The following is a 15,743-nucleotide window of genomic DNA, read 5'->3' as shown; positions in this document are numbered from 1 at the left end:
ATTTGTTTCTCATTCTATTCTTTAGTGGGGTTGCTTCTTTTTGTCATTGAGCTTATTAAAAATAAGGCAGCTTTGCTTCACAGGACATGGTTAATAGCAAATAAGTGAACATTTGAAATCCTGCTACCACCATCTGGTCTTAACTAGAGCTACATGCTATTTAAAATGGTATGTAACAAATCACTTCAGAAGAGAAATAACAGCCTAAGTCTTGTAAAGGAAAGTTAAGGGTGCTTGTGAAATGCAGCTGGAATCTTCTTTCCCCACTTGCCCTCATCAGGGGGCTGGAAGAAAGAGTCCTCAACAAGTCATTTGAACCTGCTTATAAAAGATAGGAGGAGCATATTCATAGAACAAACCCCCAAATTTATTGACACCTTTTTTTAAATTTCCAGGAATAGGACATTATATGATCTGTCTTGATGATGAGATTTAGTTAAATATCCTCAGCACTAGAAAGTTCTTCCTACAAGGTATAATGTAAAATCATCTCCCTTAGAATAATATGTTAAGCTGAAAAAAAGAACTCAAAAAATTTGGTTTGCTGCCTTTATGGTCTTGATCAAAACATTCCTCTGATCATCACTCTTCTCATTTGTAAGATTTGGACTAAATGACTTCCAGTTTCCCTTTAGTTCTAATTTCCTTATTTGTTTGTTTATTATTTTCATTTTATTTTTTATTAAAGCTTCTTATTTTCAAAGCATATGCATAGATAATTTTCAACATTCACCCTTGAAAAATATTATATTTCAAAAATTTTTCCCTCCCTTTCTCTAGGCAACAAGTAATACAATATATGTTAAACATGTGCAATTTTTCTATGTATATTTCCACAATTACCATGCTGTACAAGAAAAAATAAAATCAAAAAGGAAAAAGAAAAAAGAAAACAAAATATAAGCAAACAAAAATTTTTAAAAAGTGAAAATTCCATATAGTGACCCATGCTCAGTCCCCACAGTTCTCTTTCTGGGTGCAGAAGGCTCTCTCCATAACAAGTCCATTGGAAGTGGCTTGAATCACCTAGCTGTTGAAAAGAGCCACTTCCTTCAGAATTGATTATCTTATAATCTTGCTGTTGCTGTGTATAGTGTTCTGGTTCTACTCAATTCACTTTTAGCTCTAATTTCCATGAATAGACTAAGATTCTGTTGATTTGTCTACATTCAGCATGGAAACATGCAACAAATCAATTATGGAACCTTTATATATGGCCTAGATATAGACACTATCACAGCTGGAAGGAATTTTAGAGAGTATGTGGTGCAGTCCCTTCATTTTGCAGGTAGGAGACTAGGGCCTGTGGTTACTCTGTAGTATTCTATATAACTACAAGTATCCTTGTGATCCGAGAGACTTTACCTTAAAGGAAAAAGCAGTTACAATTAAGTAACAGATAACCTACAGAAAGAGTATGGCACTATGTGCCAAAGAAACATTAATTAAACTCAGAAACTGGAAACCATTCTTAGAGGATAAATGTAGTTCTTATTAAGGACTTGAGCTTTCTTGGTAGAAGTTTATTACATGACAATCTGAAAAAGTAGCTATCAAGTTATCTTAATGTTTTGTAAAAATATCTTTCTCTGTTACAAAAGGAAAAGGGAATTAATTGAACTATATTACAGTATTTTCTACAGTGTGTACCCAGTTAGTTGTGGGAAGATTTTAGGGTTAAAAGGTATCTGGGGGTGGAAAATTTGGGTGGAAAATCATTACTTGTATGGAGTTATTATTAGGAATTCATTAAGGAGAGGGAGATAGTTTTAAAATCTCAGCACAACATATTGGCAAGGAGTAGTGAATGAAAATAGGGTTGCAAAACTGTCAAATAGGAAATTGTTTTCTTGGAAAAGTTTCCCCACAGGATTGGGTGGAGAAGGCATAAATGGGACTCAGGCTAGAGTGTGCTAACCTCTAGTTCATTTCCTTTCAGGTGGCATCTATGCAGTTCATTAACATTGTAGTCCATTCAGTTGAAGACATGAATTTCAGAGTTCATCTCCAGTATGAATTTACCAAATTAGGCCTCGATGAATACTTGGATGTGAGTATTGCTGAGACTACAGACTATACTATGGTGTTTGATCTATGTGACCAGTTCTGATGAGCATATTTCCAAAGTGAAATGAATTTGATGATTATCCAACTCTTAATCAGCCAATCAGGACCTCAGTATGGTCCAGTAAACTATGGCCATGTTGGCTAAAGGGTTTGAATCTGGGAATTGCGTGAGCTTCTGCTTCTGTGAGCTTCTCTGCCAGTAAAGCCAGATTTTTTTCAGAGCTTCTGAGACCTTAGTCTATCTCCTGCCAGCAGCAGCCTTTTAGTAGCAAAGTCAGCTAACCCCACACAAATCCCAAGCTGCTGTAGCTGCAGCTGCTTCTGTAGGCTCGGTTCTTACTTTGAGCCCAGGCTACTGGACTATGCAGGTTGTGAGCAGTAAAAGTCAAAGACCATGACTACAAGTGAGTGGTAGATGGTCATAGTAACTTGGGAAACCTATCCAGGAACTGACACCTTTTATTTTTATATGACAGTTACCGCTTCAGAAGTTTTTAACTCTTGGACCAGGGATATGAAGAGACATGGCCCCACATTTGTCTGTGCTACTTCATCATCCTCCCTTGAAAAGTGCCTACCTTGGTCCTGGAGTTCCAATATCCTGCTTTAGACTTCAAATTCTACTCTAATCTGATTCAGAAAATCTGATTGAAACTTCCCAAATAGTCTAAGACTGTGAGCTTAAATGCCCTTGGGACATCTGCAGGGTAAACCTTTGCAGAATCTGCTTATAAAGCATAGTATATTGTGCTATCAGCTTGTTCCCACCAGTACTTATATTGACTTCTTATTTATGGATAGTCTAGAGCAGGGGTCCTCAAACTATGGCGGCGGGCCAGATGCAGCAGCTGAGTACGTTTATCCCCCTCACCGAGGGCTATGAAGTTTCTTTATTTAAAGGCCCACAAAACAAAGTTTTTGTTTTTACTATAGTCTGGCCCTCCAACAGTCTGAGGGACAGTGAACTAGCCCCCTATTTAAAAAGTTTGAGGACCCCTGGTCTAGAGTAGTGTTCCCAACTTCAGATTTCCTTTTTGAATTCTCATCTGTCTGCAAGTGTCTTAATCTTGGTTGCTAGCCGCACATTCATTAATATGATCACATGGCCTCTAAACAAAGGGAGAGAAGGCTGCAAGGTAGGCCAAGTGACCCAGTGCAGAGAGGTCTCTAATCTTAATCCTTAGTGTTGAATATATTTTTCACACATGAAATTAAAATTTTGAAAATTTCCAGGAGCTAATTCAGCAATTTTTTTTTTATTATGGCTTTCAGAACCAGAACCTAATCATACCTAAAGATTGGAATAAATGTTTACCGTAGCCATTTCCTTAATGTAATGTCTCCCTTGTCCTTAGAAACAAAATGAGGGTCTTTGTGGACCAGAAGCAAGAATTTTCCTAGAGTCTAAGACTTCTATCCCTCTATCTAGCTGGTGACTTTGATCCTTTGGGATAGAGCGAAGTATTATTCTGTAATTATCCCCATTTTACAGATGAGAAAACTGACACAAAGAAAAATTAAGTGACTTGCCCTTTGTTGATCACTATCTGGACAGAATTCTAATTTGAGTTGTTCTGCCTCCAAGTCCAGCACTCTATATATTACCTTGCTTATTCTTCACTGACATCAAGAAATAGTTTATACTGAGTTTAGGGGAAAAAAAGACCAAGCCCTCTCTTTTGATTTTCATTTCGTTGTAGAGCCATCCTTTCGTTATGGTGGATTTGGTAAAAGGTTCTTAATAATCATGCTTTGATGGACCCTAGTGGTTGGTATCTTATTGTTACTGAAAGGGCTGTATCCAATGTAGACTCAAGTTATCTAACCTCTCCCACCTTTTACTCAACCAGAAACCTCTGGTGAATATGAATATCTCTTTGGATTTCAGGTTACCCATTTTGAAGTGTCTTTCCCTCTCTTCAGCACTGTTTTTAATATTTCATTTTAATCTCATTTCACCTATATAAAGTGTTCCAGATTGTGCTAAGAGTACTGATTCATTGGGCCCCATATCCCTGTAGGATGACCTTGGAGATGACCCTTAGTAACTGTTATGGAGAGTTTGAGGGAGATATGGGAATTAAAAAAATAAATAAACAAAACAAGTGAAATATGTAAAACGGATGGCTACTGTTTGCTTTATCTTTCCAAACCTGTACTAACTGACCCATGTGCTTTGAATTTCAGAAGCTGAAACACACAGAAAGTGACAAGCTGCAAGTGCAGATTCAGGCTTACCTGGATAATGTATTTGATGTGGGAGCTTTGCTGGAAGATGCAGAAACCAAGAATGCAGCCTTGGAAAGGGTTGAAGAACTGGAAGAAAACATTTCTCATGTAAATATACCCCCACCCAAAACAGACCTTACTCATATTTCACAGGGCATAAAACTAGGAACAAGATTCATCTTCCAGGAAATGAACCTGCAGAAGTGTAGAAGGATTGTTGGGACCCATAACCATCTGAAGCTGGGGAACATTGAAAACCATTCTCATAGATGGCAGACATTACACACTTATACAGTAACGTGGGCAGCTAAATGGTGTATTGGATAGTGTGACTGGCCTGGAGTCCAGAAGACTTTTCTCCCCGAGTTCAAATCTGGCCTCTGACATTTACTAATTGTGTGACACTGGGTGGGTAACTTTACCCTATTTGCCTCAGTCTTCTCATTTGCAAAATGAACTAGAGAAGGGAAAAGGGAAAACTACCCCAGTTTCTTTGCCAAAAGAACCCCAAATGGTGTCATGGAGAATCAGACATGATTGAACAATAATTACAGTGAGATTCCATTCAAAGTAGGCAGGTTTTCTTATCCTGAATTGACTTCTTTTGAGTAAGGCTGACTTGGGAAGAACTGTAGTTCATCAAGTAGAACAAGCTTTGACTCTGGTTTCAAATTCCACCTCTGATGTATAGCATCTCTGTATTTGTGGTAAAGTCATTTTACTCTGATGGACCTCATTTTCCTTATCTGTAAAATTTTAGAGTAGAGGTTAGACTAGATCATCTGAGGTGTTTTTCAGGTCTGTATCTATGATTCTGTGGTTTTAATTTTTGGATGGCAGCAATAGGAGAGGTAGGTGATAGAGCCCAGATGACTGAAAAAAATATGTAACTCGTATATGAACTATATAAATGTAAATAATATTTCCATTAATTTCTACTAAGAATCTATGAAGAGAGTTGCATGGAGGGGGGAATAATGGAAAGAGTTCTGGATTTGGAATCAAGGTCTTTGCTTTAAATCTTATCTTTGCTAGATACCACTCATCATTTATCTCAGAATCCTCTTCTGCGCAATGAAGGCCTTCTTCTAGATAATTTCTGAGGTCCCTTTCAGCTCTCAATCTCTGATGGATGATTCAATGCACAATATAACACATCTGGACCATCCTGCACACCTTCACATTTCTGCCATGCATTTGTTTTAAGAGATAAATGAATTTTATTCATTGAGGTGATTTTCAAAGAAATCAACAAGTCTGTCTCTTGATCCTTTTCTTTCGATATAATTGACCTGTTTCCATTCACAATTGCATAAACAGTCAATAAACATTTATTAAGTACTGTTATGTATTGGGCACTGTGCTAAATGTTTGGGGTTAAAGAAAGGCAAAAGATAGTTTCTATCTTCAAAGAGCTCATAAGCTACTAGGGAAAGCCAACACATAAAAAGAAGCTAAGATTACTTGGCAAGGGGGAATGAAGTCCAGGAGTTTAGTTTAGGAGCAAATTATAGGATTACTGCTCCCTTAGGATGGCTTACCCTTCACCTTCAATGGTGGATATGGGATAAGCTCTCCATAGCACTCTCTATGTTTTCTAGCAAGAGAGAAGGATTTACTGAGGAAGTGTAAGATTCAGAGCCAAGGTATCTTGAAGGATGATGAGAGTCCAGAGGGCACAATGATGAAATCCAGGAGTGTAGCAGGTGCGAAATGATGAGATAAGACCATCTCTCCCTCCTGAGACAGAGTTTTCACAGAAGGGGATGTTGCTGCTAACTAAAGTTAACTTGATGAGAATGTGAATGGGCCCCAAGTTATTTATGTCAGTTAATTTGAAACTCCAGCTGGAATCACTTGGTAACCTGAGACATAACGTATTGTCTTATGGACCAGAAATTCTCATTTGGGTGGAAATTACAAATTCCTTGTCTCAGGGTAGAGCACCATTTAGTGTTTTATACAAATGTTCTTGGAGTACTTGTGGCTTCTTGCACAAACATGTGTGCTAAAACAGAAACAGTTTTGAAATAGTCTAGGTGGTTTTTCATTTAAATTGCAGGCAGATTAGGGAGTTAGAGTATTTGTTCTGAAATGCAATGCTTAATTTTGAGAATCTACATCACTTAATGAAGCCTTGTGCTTGATGTCAAAAGACCTGGGTTTGAGTTTAGTCTGCATTCACAGCTTCTCTGAGTTTCAGCTTCCTTGTCTGTGAAATGAGGATGTATGGAAGTCAAAGGGTAGCTTAGTCAACAGAGGGTGAGCCTTGGAATTGGGAAAATCTACATTGAAATCCTCCCTCAGACATGAAATAACTGAGTCACCCTGATCATGTTAATCTCTTAGTATCCTCAGCAAACCTGAAAACACTTGTACCTGAGAATTGCCAATCTTCCTGAGTTTGCATAACATTGAAATCACAGATCCAAATCCCACCCTCCACCCCTTCCCATAATAGGATAATTAATACTTGTATTGTCAATACCCCAGAGGGTTGTTGTATGAGCAGCACTTTATGATGCCACTGTATTTTGTTGTCATTGAGCAGTCATTTCAGTCGTGTCTGGCTCTTTCTGACCATATTTGGGGGTTTTCTTGGCAAAGATTCTGGAGAGGTTGGCCATTTCTTCTCCAGGTCATTATATAGATAAGGAAATTGAGGCAAACAGGAAGGGACTTGCCCAGGGTCACACAGCTCTTACGTGTGTGAGGCCAAATTTGAATTCTGGAAGATGAATCATCCTGACTAAAAGCCTGGCATTGTACTTACAGTAAGTAATCACCCAACTGTCTGAAGCACTATATACTGTGTAATATTTTGGAGATTGTACTTGGAAGTCAGGAAGACTTCATATTCTTCTACTCTTAGACACTTGTTACCTTTATGACCCTGGTTTGGTGACTCAACCTCTATGTACTGTAGTTTCCTCCTCTATAAAAGGAGTGGATTAGAAATTATGGTCTTTCAGGTCTCCTTCATCTGTAAATCTGTGATCCTGTGGTGGTATGTTTATCTGTTCTGGTTGCAGCTTTTTAGATGAGGGAAGAGAGCAACTCATCTCAAACTGCTTAAGTTTAGGAGAAAATTGGTACCTAACAAAAAGCCCTATGAAACATTTTTGTGGATAAATATGAGCTGTTGACAAGAAATGAAGTCTTTTTTTCAATGTTATGCAAATTAAGTTTCTATTTTCTTTATCCCAAGGCATTTTGCTTCTTTATAAGAATAGTGTTGCCCTCCTCTAGGAATAATCCCTCTTGTTGATTCCTCAGAAAAATTATATTACATGTATTTGGCCGTTGCACCCTTACGGCACATCAAAGCAAACTGAAAATGGGCATCTTTGTTACTTATATTTACCCCAAGTAGTTAAGTCAGTAACACCTCCCCATATATCTAAATGATGCAGTCACTTAGCACATCCTTTTCAGGATGTGAATTTAGTCCCAGTGTTTCCTTCCTAGTTTTCTGTCTGTGTTTTTCTATGTGTGTCTCTCACTACACATCTTTTTTTGTTTCTTTCCAATCGGTATCTTCCATATTTAATTTTCTGGTTGTATATGAGAACATCAGAAATCTAAAAAAAGAGGTGGCGTACTCATTAGTAGGGAGACCTAGGAAATTGAAAGATGCTATCAATACTTCTTTTAAAGCAACGTCTTGTCAGATGGAATTTCCCCCCTTATAAAAGTGCTGTACTTGGCACTTACTCTCAAGATAACCCATGGCCCTTTGTGTTCTGTGCAGAATATCTCACTTGCTTTTCTATGTGTTTGGCATTCTCTCTCCTGCTTCCTTAACTTGCCTAGATCCTGGAATGCATTCCTTACCCACTTTCACCTTCTAGAATGTCATCTTCCACTGAAGGTGTTTCTCAAATGCCATCTCATGATCTTTTTAATTGTTTGCATCACTTGCACCAAAACTACTTGGCATATACCTAAGGAACAATCTTCCTTCTCTGGGTATTAATAGGATTTTTCACCATATGGCCTTCAGAGTAGTCGTGGATGGCTGTACTTTCACAGCTGGTCATCCAGGAACATTACTATTACCTTGTATACACTTTGCTTGAGTTCATGGAGGACTTTCCAATTTTTTTTCCTGAAAGCATCCTGCTCATCATTTTCCATAGAACAATAATATCCCATCATAAACACACACTGCAGTTTGAGCCATTTCCCAATGGGTGGGTATCTCTTCAGTTTCAATCCTTTTTGCCCTGAGAAGAGATCTGCTTTGAATATTATTTGTACATACAGGTCATTTCTTTTTTTTCCCCAAAATTTCTTTTGGTATTCATTGACATATTTTGTATTTGATTATCCAGCTATATTTTGCTCCCCATTGGAAGAATGAAAGCTTGTTGAGTTAGGCTATTTTTTTGTTTTTGTCATTGTGTCCCCAATGCTTATTATAATACCTTGCACATAATGGTATTAATTTATGCTTTATTAAACCAAATTGGTGACCTCACATTGAACTGAAATTGTAAACTCACATCTATAATTAGAGATTTCAAGTTAAGCCTTTATCTGAGCTGCTCCCCAGAAATGTGATTTTAGTTTTTGAGTAAATCCTAAGCTACAATAATTGTTATACTAAGTGCCTATTGTGGTTGAAAAAGTTTCCCAAATCAACATTTTCAAACAGATCTTGATCTGCTTTATTTGAGGCAGGAAACTCCATAAGTCATTTGTTGTTCTTTATCAGAATGAATAAAAAATGGACTGCTTTTGATAAAATATTCGTTAACTTCTATTTATAATTATCATGAGTAATTATTGTTGCCCATAGAAAAATAGACACATTTATACTAAAAATCTTCCTCCCCCCCGAGGTAGCTGGGGTTAAGTGACTTACCTAGGGTCACACAGCTATGAAGTATTATATACTAGAAATTTTAGTGATAATCTATGATAATTTAACATGATTTTTAAAATTCTCATGGCTTGATGATATATTTTCAGAATTACAGTAGTAAGGCAGGATAATAAAGTGAGAAGGTTTTCTGAATTTTAGAAGTGTATAACTCCATGTGTGTCTTGGCTATGTTGTATAGTGATCTAGCTCCTTTTATGAAACTCTTCCAGTTGTCTGAAAAGTTGCAAGACACAGAGAATGAAGCCATGGCCAAGATCGTGGAACTGGAAAAACAGCTCATGCAGAGGAACAAGGAGCTGGATGTCGTCCGAGTAAGTGTGACAATGACAATTTACCAAATGCGAAATTCCAGAGAGCAATTTCAAGCTTTCACCCAATTGGATGTGGAATAAATTATTTTCAGGAGAATAGAATGATATGATGTGTTGATGAGTTGAGATGATCTACAGATAAGTGGATATGTAGAACCAGAATTTATGTACCTTAATGTATGAAGCATGGTACTAGGAGTTGAGTATTTTCTTATTGAAGGATTGGCCCTAACCATCCTTTCCCATCTGGCAATGACATGAGCCAGTTGTGTTCAGAATTGCATTTGGTTGGAAATATAAACACAATATGAATCTGATTGATGCCATTTGTTTTTTTATTAGGATTTAGGTTTCTTTGCATTGCTTTTCTTTAATTCCATTTGAAACCAGATTTCTTGGCCTCCATGGAAACAATGAAATCATAACATAGACGGGACTCAATGGCATCTACCAAAAAATTCAAAATAAATCCTTTTTATTATCAACAAGTTCAGATATTTTATTTGGCATTGTGTTTGTTCTCTGTGATGATTTAAGTAGTTTTGAAGTGCCCGCCATGTGCTTGAAGCTATGCATAGCATAAAAAGACAAAGGTTGTCAAAGACTTCTAATCCATGGCCTGACCTTTCCAAACACACCCTTGTTAATTAAATGACACAAGTTTTATGTGGTGGTTATCAAGTCTAGGTACTTTGCTAGATATCTTTAAATGTCCTGCAGTTAATTCCAGTGGGTTTACTTTCTGACATTCCTTAGAAACTAAGTTTTAGCATGTGGACTTAATTCACATTGAGATCCCCACATTGTTATTAGTAGACAGGGTGTGAAGCATGTTTGACTGTCTGCTGGAGGTCTAGGCTAAGAGATCACACACACACACACACACACACACACACACAAATATCCCTGCAAGTAAGATCTGTGCACAGCATGAACTTTCTCTCAGGACCCTGTTTAGACCCTGCTAAGAAGGGACTGAGGTTGGGGGAGGAGGGTTGCATTTGCTTAAAGCAATAGTAGTAACTTCTTTTTCTATTTAAAACCTAGACTCTAGAAATGATCAGTCATTGGATGATTTTGTTATCTACATCACCTTCTAGAAAATGAGGATAAGAGACTGTAAGCCCTGAATTTTGGCCAGGGAGAAATTATAAGGATCTATGCAACAAACCAAGTGTAGTCAACATCTGATTATTCATGAACAGATGATCTATTTTGTGCGTTATCCCAGGGTATATTTTGAATCCAAGCTGGCTTCCCTCCAGCATGCTTCTTGGGCCATCTCCTTCCTTTTTCACCTGATACAGTCCTGGGAAAGGAAACCTAATTTTATAATTAGGTGATATAAGACAATTAGGAAAGGCAATTGGCTACTTGAAAAAAAGAAAATCATAAAGTTGTTCCAAAGTCAGCTTAAAATTTATAATTATTTTTGGATGATCTATGCCCCATTTCTTTTCTGCCTATGGCTAATTGGCAGTTGACTGAAGTGAAAAGTGCTATTATGTACAAATTAACATTTAACTAAAATATGGTGCATATTACATATCAGTAATAAGCACTTTTCTTTCTTTTTACAGAGCTTTACATAATTAATATCGACATCTATATCTTTACCATCAGATTTTAGAAATGTTCCTTCATAAGGACCACCCTCCTAACTTGTTTTCCAGGACAATGCTGCTAATAATTCTGTCTCGGGTTCTTGACTATGTTCTTTTGCAGGAAATCTATAAAGATGCAAACACTCAAGTTCACACATTGAGAAAAATGGTGAAAGAAAAAGAAGAAGCCATTCAAAGACAGTCTACTCTGGAAAAAAAGATTCATGAACTGGAGAAACAAGGAACCATTAAAATCCAGAAGAAAGGAGATGGGGACATTTCCATTCTGCCAGTTGTGGCCTCTGGAACATTGCCAGCAGGGTCAGAGGCATCAGCTAACGCAAATGCCTGTGTGGGACAAGTCTCTGGCTCTCCTTCCTCAGTACCATCGCCTCCACCTCCCCCACCATTACCTCCCTCTCCAGCAACATCAGAAACAGGTAAGAAGCCCCAAGAATTGAAATGGTAGCAGGAGCAGCGAGGCCATTAGCAGTGTGTAGACTTCTTCTCAGCTGTGAGAGTCTTGAGAATTAGTAGTCTGACCTTTGGCAAGGCTCCAAGGGGAGAGGGCTAAAGAGGTAGCCCCATTTAGAAAAAAATTCAGTCTGTATTTCACTATTGCTTTCTCATATAAAGAATGCCTTAAATTTAAAAAAAAAAAAATATATATTGGAAATGTCCCCATCTCCTTTCTTCTGGATTTTAATGGTTCCTTGTTTCTATATATATATAGTTTAATATTTGAATGTTCATACTGCCCTGAGCACTGTACAATTCGTAGAAGGTAAGGCTGGTAAAGGTGAAGTACTGTGAAAGAAAGAAAGAGAAGAAGGAAGGAAGGAGGGAAGACATGACTAATCAATAATAATCATCTAACCTTTAGCCTCATTCATAGACGTTAGCTTTTATAATTCCTCTTTTAAAATTACTTTCAGAATGTGCTTTGTGGTATAGTTAGTAAAAAGAATTCTAACTTGGGAGTTAGAGAGACTTGTTAACAGTTGATTTTTTTAAAAATATAATTCACGTGGCTATCAAAGAAATAGTCAAGAGTAATTCAAAGTCAAGTTTAATTAGTAACATGAATACTTTGAGATAGGCTATACAATGAATAAGGCATCTAGGTGGTCCAGTGGGTAAAGCACTGGACTTGAAGTCAGGATAAACCTGAGTTCAAATCCCAATTAGTTGTGTGACCCTTAACTGCTTTCAACCTTGATTTTTTTCATCTGTAAAATAATATCAGGGTTGTTGAGGATCAAAAGAGATAATATTTTTGAAATGTTTTGAAAACCTACGTAAATGGTACATGTTATTACAAAATAATAAGAGAATGTGTGCAAGGGGGTGGGGATTTTAAACTTATTTTTGGACAAACTTCCAAGAAGAAATTTTGTGAATGTTTGGGATGAGGGGTAATCCCTTCCAGGACTACTTCATTGAGTACCCATTTGAATATATAAGTTTTGGGTTCTTGTTTTGGCATAAATGGTCCTGGAAATGACAGAGTGTGTTAAATATAAATTAACCATCTAATTGCTTTATAGTCACACCCCATATGGGACATAATTCCTTGAGTCTTACATTTGATGTGCTTCTCTAATTCATCTTTTCTTGTTACTTTTTTAACTTCAGAAGTTTTAATGCCATTTGAATTCATTGGAAACATGCTGTTTTCCTTAGATCAATTCTCTTAACCTGGGTTTTTAAATAGCTTTCAGGAGTTAAAGTTGGGAGGGGCAGAGAAATTATATCTTTATTTCCCCTAACCTTTAACTGAAAACTTTGCATTTCCTTTGATGAAGACTAAGACTTCTCTTTTCTCTTCTATCTTCTCAATTAAATCCTTTTTTTCCTCCCTCGCTAGTACAAAATGGCCCAGTGACAGCCTCTGTGCCGCCACCCCCTCCTCCGCCTCCCCCACCTCCTCCCCCACCTCCTCTCCCAGGACCAGCTGCTGATACTCCACCAGCTCCTCTGCCACCCCCGCCTCCTCCATCGGCGCCCCCGCTGCCCGGCACATCTTCCCCCACGGTGGTTTTCAACTCAGGATTAGCAGGTAAGATTGTGGAATTAGTCCAGAGGAGGGATCCTATTGCTTTTTTTCTGATGTGTTCTTCCAGAGGACCTTGAAGGAACCTTGGTACATGGCCTGGTGCTGTTAAAGTATCTGTCATTAGCCATTATTTTGTGACACTATTCTCCCTTGGACCAAAGTTGCTTTCAAGGTGGTCCATGAACCCCCATAAGTCTGCCTCTCAGACGTTGTTCACGTCTTCCCCCACTTATATGGCGAAAGCCAGTGGAAGGGGATTCAGTCTAGGTTCAAAGGTGAATACACTTTTGTTTATTCACACAGCAAATTTTTGAGTGGCTGTTTCCAAAGTCCTGTCTAGGTGCTTTCAGAGAAGTAAGTTGCTTCCACTTTTTTAGTTTTATTAAGAACAGTGAGAATCTTGTCAGTAAACTGGAGAATTTTTCTTTCCTCACAGTAATTGCCTGTTGTAGGCCCTTAGGCATCATACTAGTTTATTTTTGTGCATTAGACTCTGCTCTCATGTATTGGAGATTGCCAACAGCAGCTTTTCTCAGCTCTTTCAGCTACCTTAGAAGAATTCATGCTACACTTAAGTTTGTCAGAAGAAAAAAAGTAATTCTGTGCTTCTTTCTTTATCAAAAATAATGTCCATAGATTATCCCTAAACTTTGAAATAGAAATCCCCACCAGTCAGGACTCCTTTCACAGATGCACACACACCTGGGTGTTTAGACTTGTTCTGAGCCTCACCTGCTGTATTAAATAAGAGAGTGTTTCCCACCCAGATCAACTTCAAGAGGGTGGAGGTTATTCTGACAAGTAGGCTCTCTTGCCTGGCTCTGGTGGGGCTTTCCCACTTGGCCATCTGCACCTGTTTGGATTTTTTTTTCCTGGAAATTGAAACTTCACTATATTAGCTTCTATCTCCACATTTCCTGTCTAAAGCCCACAAGGCAACGGTATCCTAGATAAGCCAAGCACATAACAGTGTATTTTCAAACTCCTAATCCCTTGAAAAACATTTAGCCCCGTCAGGCTATTAGGACTGCTTAGCTCATTTGGTAGCACAAATTTGCTATTGTCAAACTCTGGCAGTATCAGATCAGTATGATTCACTTTTATCCTTCCTTTTTTGTAGCTTTTATTAAAGAGGCAGAATGTTCTGGAGAAATGCATGACTTATTTCTCTTCTTCATATTTTTCCAATCTACCACTTTCTCCTAAAATTTTTCTTCTAAAAGAAAAGAGGATATAGAGAAGCTGATTCATCATGATACTGGTAGAGAATGGAATGTTTTTGTGATTCTTAAAAAACCAACCCCTAGAATTGGGAATGATGACCTCTTTGCTCTTTCCATTTCTAAAGCTTATGATTACAATAAAATTAATTGCAAAAACCTTACCACAAAAAGGTCAATAAAGAAATTCCTTCCTAAAAAACAAACAAACAACAACAACAAAAAAAAACCAAACAAACAAAAAAAAAAAACACCTCCTAATCCCTGGAATCTATGCAGCTCACCTTTAGACCTGTCTTAATGATCACATGTGAAATACTATAATCCCTCGTGCATACCTGAGCTTTCTAATTAGGTTTTCCATTATAGCATTATAAAAAGGTACCCAAATTACACGATGCATCTGTTGTTGAATTGCTGATTTGGCTCAGCATCTTTTCTGGTTGGGAGAGTGTGACGTGATACCATATGTGCTGACATTCACCTCTCTTTCCTCTTGAGTTTGTCCTAATATTATCACTCAGCAAATTGATCTTCTAAGTTATCTCTTATCTTTTCATGATTTAAAAAAGAATGTAAACCAGCAGTCTTGATTTACTTGATGATACCAAGAGGCACAAAAGCCCCTTATGAGTTTAATTCTCACTTAGCTGTTTTCATGTTTGAACACAGCTATTTTCGGAGCTGCTGCAATTAATTTTACTTTCTCTAGGCCAGTGATCATTTAGAAGAATGTGAATGGGCAGCAGAGCTTCCAAATTATGGGTCATTAGCTCGTGGAATTGGGAGATTGCTTTAAGGATATGATTAATTCTTAAGTGCCCATACCCAGTGCCTAGTGGGTAAGTGTCCATTAGCACTGGTAGCATCTAGTTGGATTTATAAATATGTGACTTTTATTTTCATTAACCATTCCTCTCCATGTATCTTGGAGGTTGCTCAGAATAAATTTCTCTAATGATGAGAAGCAGAAAGATTGGACAATTTACCATAAATTGTCCTTGTCATGAATTTGGTGGCAGCTCGGAGTTCATTAGGGTTTTGACAGCACAGGGGACAGCAGGCCATACTCACGTAAGTAGAAGTAGTGGAGTATTTTCTTTTTAGGTAAAGAGGAGATTGGGTCAAAAGAAGGCTTTTATTAAAAGCCCATGTATGAAATATTTATTTGCATTTACAGATAAAATACTGTTACTCCTTATGTCTAAGTGCCCGACTCACTCCACAAATCTGCGAATCTTTGAGGCGACAAGAAGCTTCCAGTGTCTTTTGAGCATTGCCTGCCAAAATATCTGGCTTTTTCTCCCAGGTTGAGACATCTGCATGGAGGCTACTTTAATGCTGTGGCCTAGATGAGCTGTGCAATCT

The 15,743-nt window shown here is 37.8% G+C and overlaps 1 protein-coding gene across 7 annotated transcripts in view; it reads left to right on the top strand.

Moving 5' to 3' along the window:
• Window positions 1–15,743, top strand: part of FMNL2 (formin like 2) — a 350,157-nt gene that overhangs the window by 304,969 nt on the left and 29,445 nt on the right. For all 7 annotated transcript variants that reach the window (XM_031960660.1, XM_031960659.1, XM_031960661.1 and 4 more), the window contains exons 11-15: window positions 1,940–2,050; window positions 4,255–4,404; window positions 9,394–9,495; window positions 11,221–11,539; window positions 12,967–13,158. In XM_031960660.1, the coding sequence (XP_031816520.1) occupies window positions 1,940–2,050; window positions 4,255–4,404; window positions 9,394–9,495; window positions 11,221–11,539; window positions 12,967–13,158 (874 nt within the window). The remainder of the gene's footprint in view (window positions 1–1,939; window positions 2,051–4,254; window positions 4,405–9,393; window positions 9,496–11,220; window positions 11,540–12,966; window positions 13,159–15,743) is intronic.

Source organism: Sarcophilus harrisii, chromosome 3 (assembly GCF_902635505.1).
Source record: "Sarcophilus harrisii chromosome 3, mSarHar1.11, whole genome shotgun sequence".
Taxonomy (NCBI): Eukaryota; Metazoa; Chordata; class Mammalia; order Dasyuromorphia; family Dasyuridae; genus Sarcophilus; species Sarcophilus harrisii.
The sequence above is the reverse complement of the archived record's forward strand: the minus strand, read 5'-3'. Positions and strand labels throughout refer to the sequence as shown.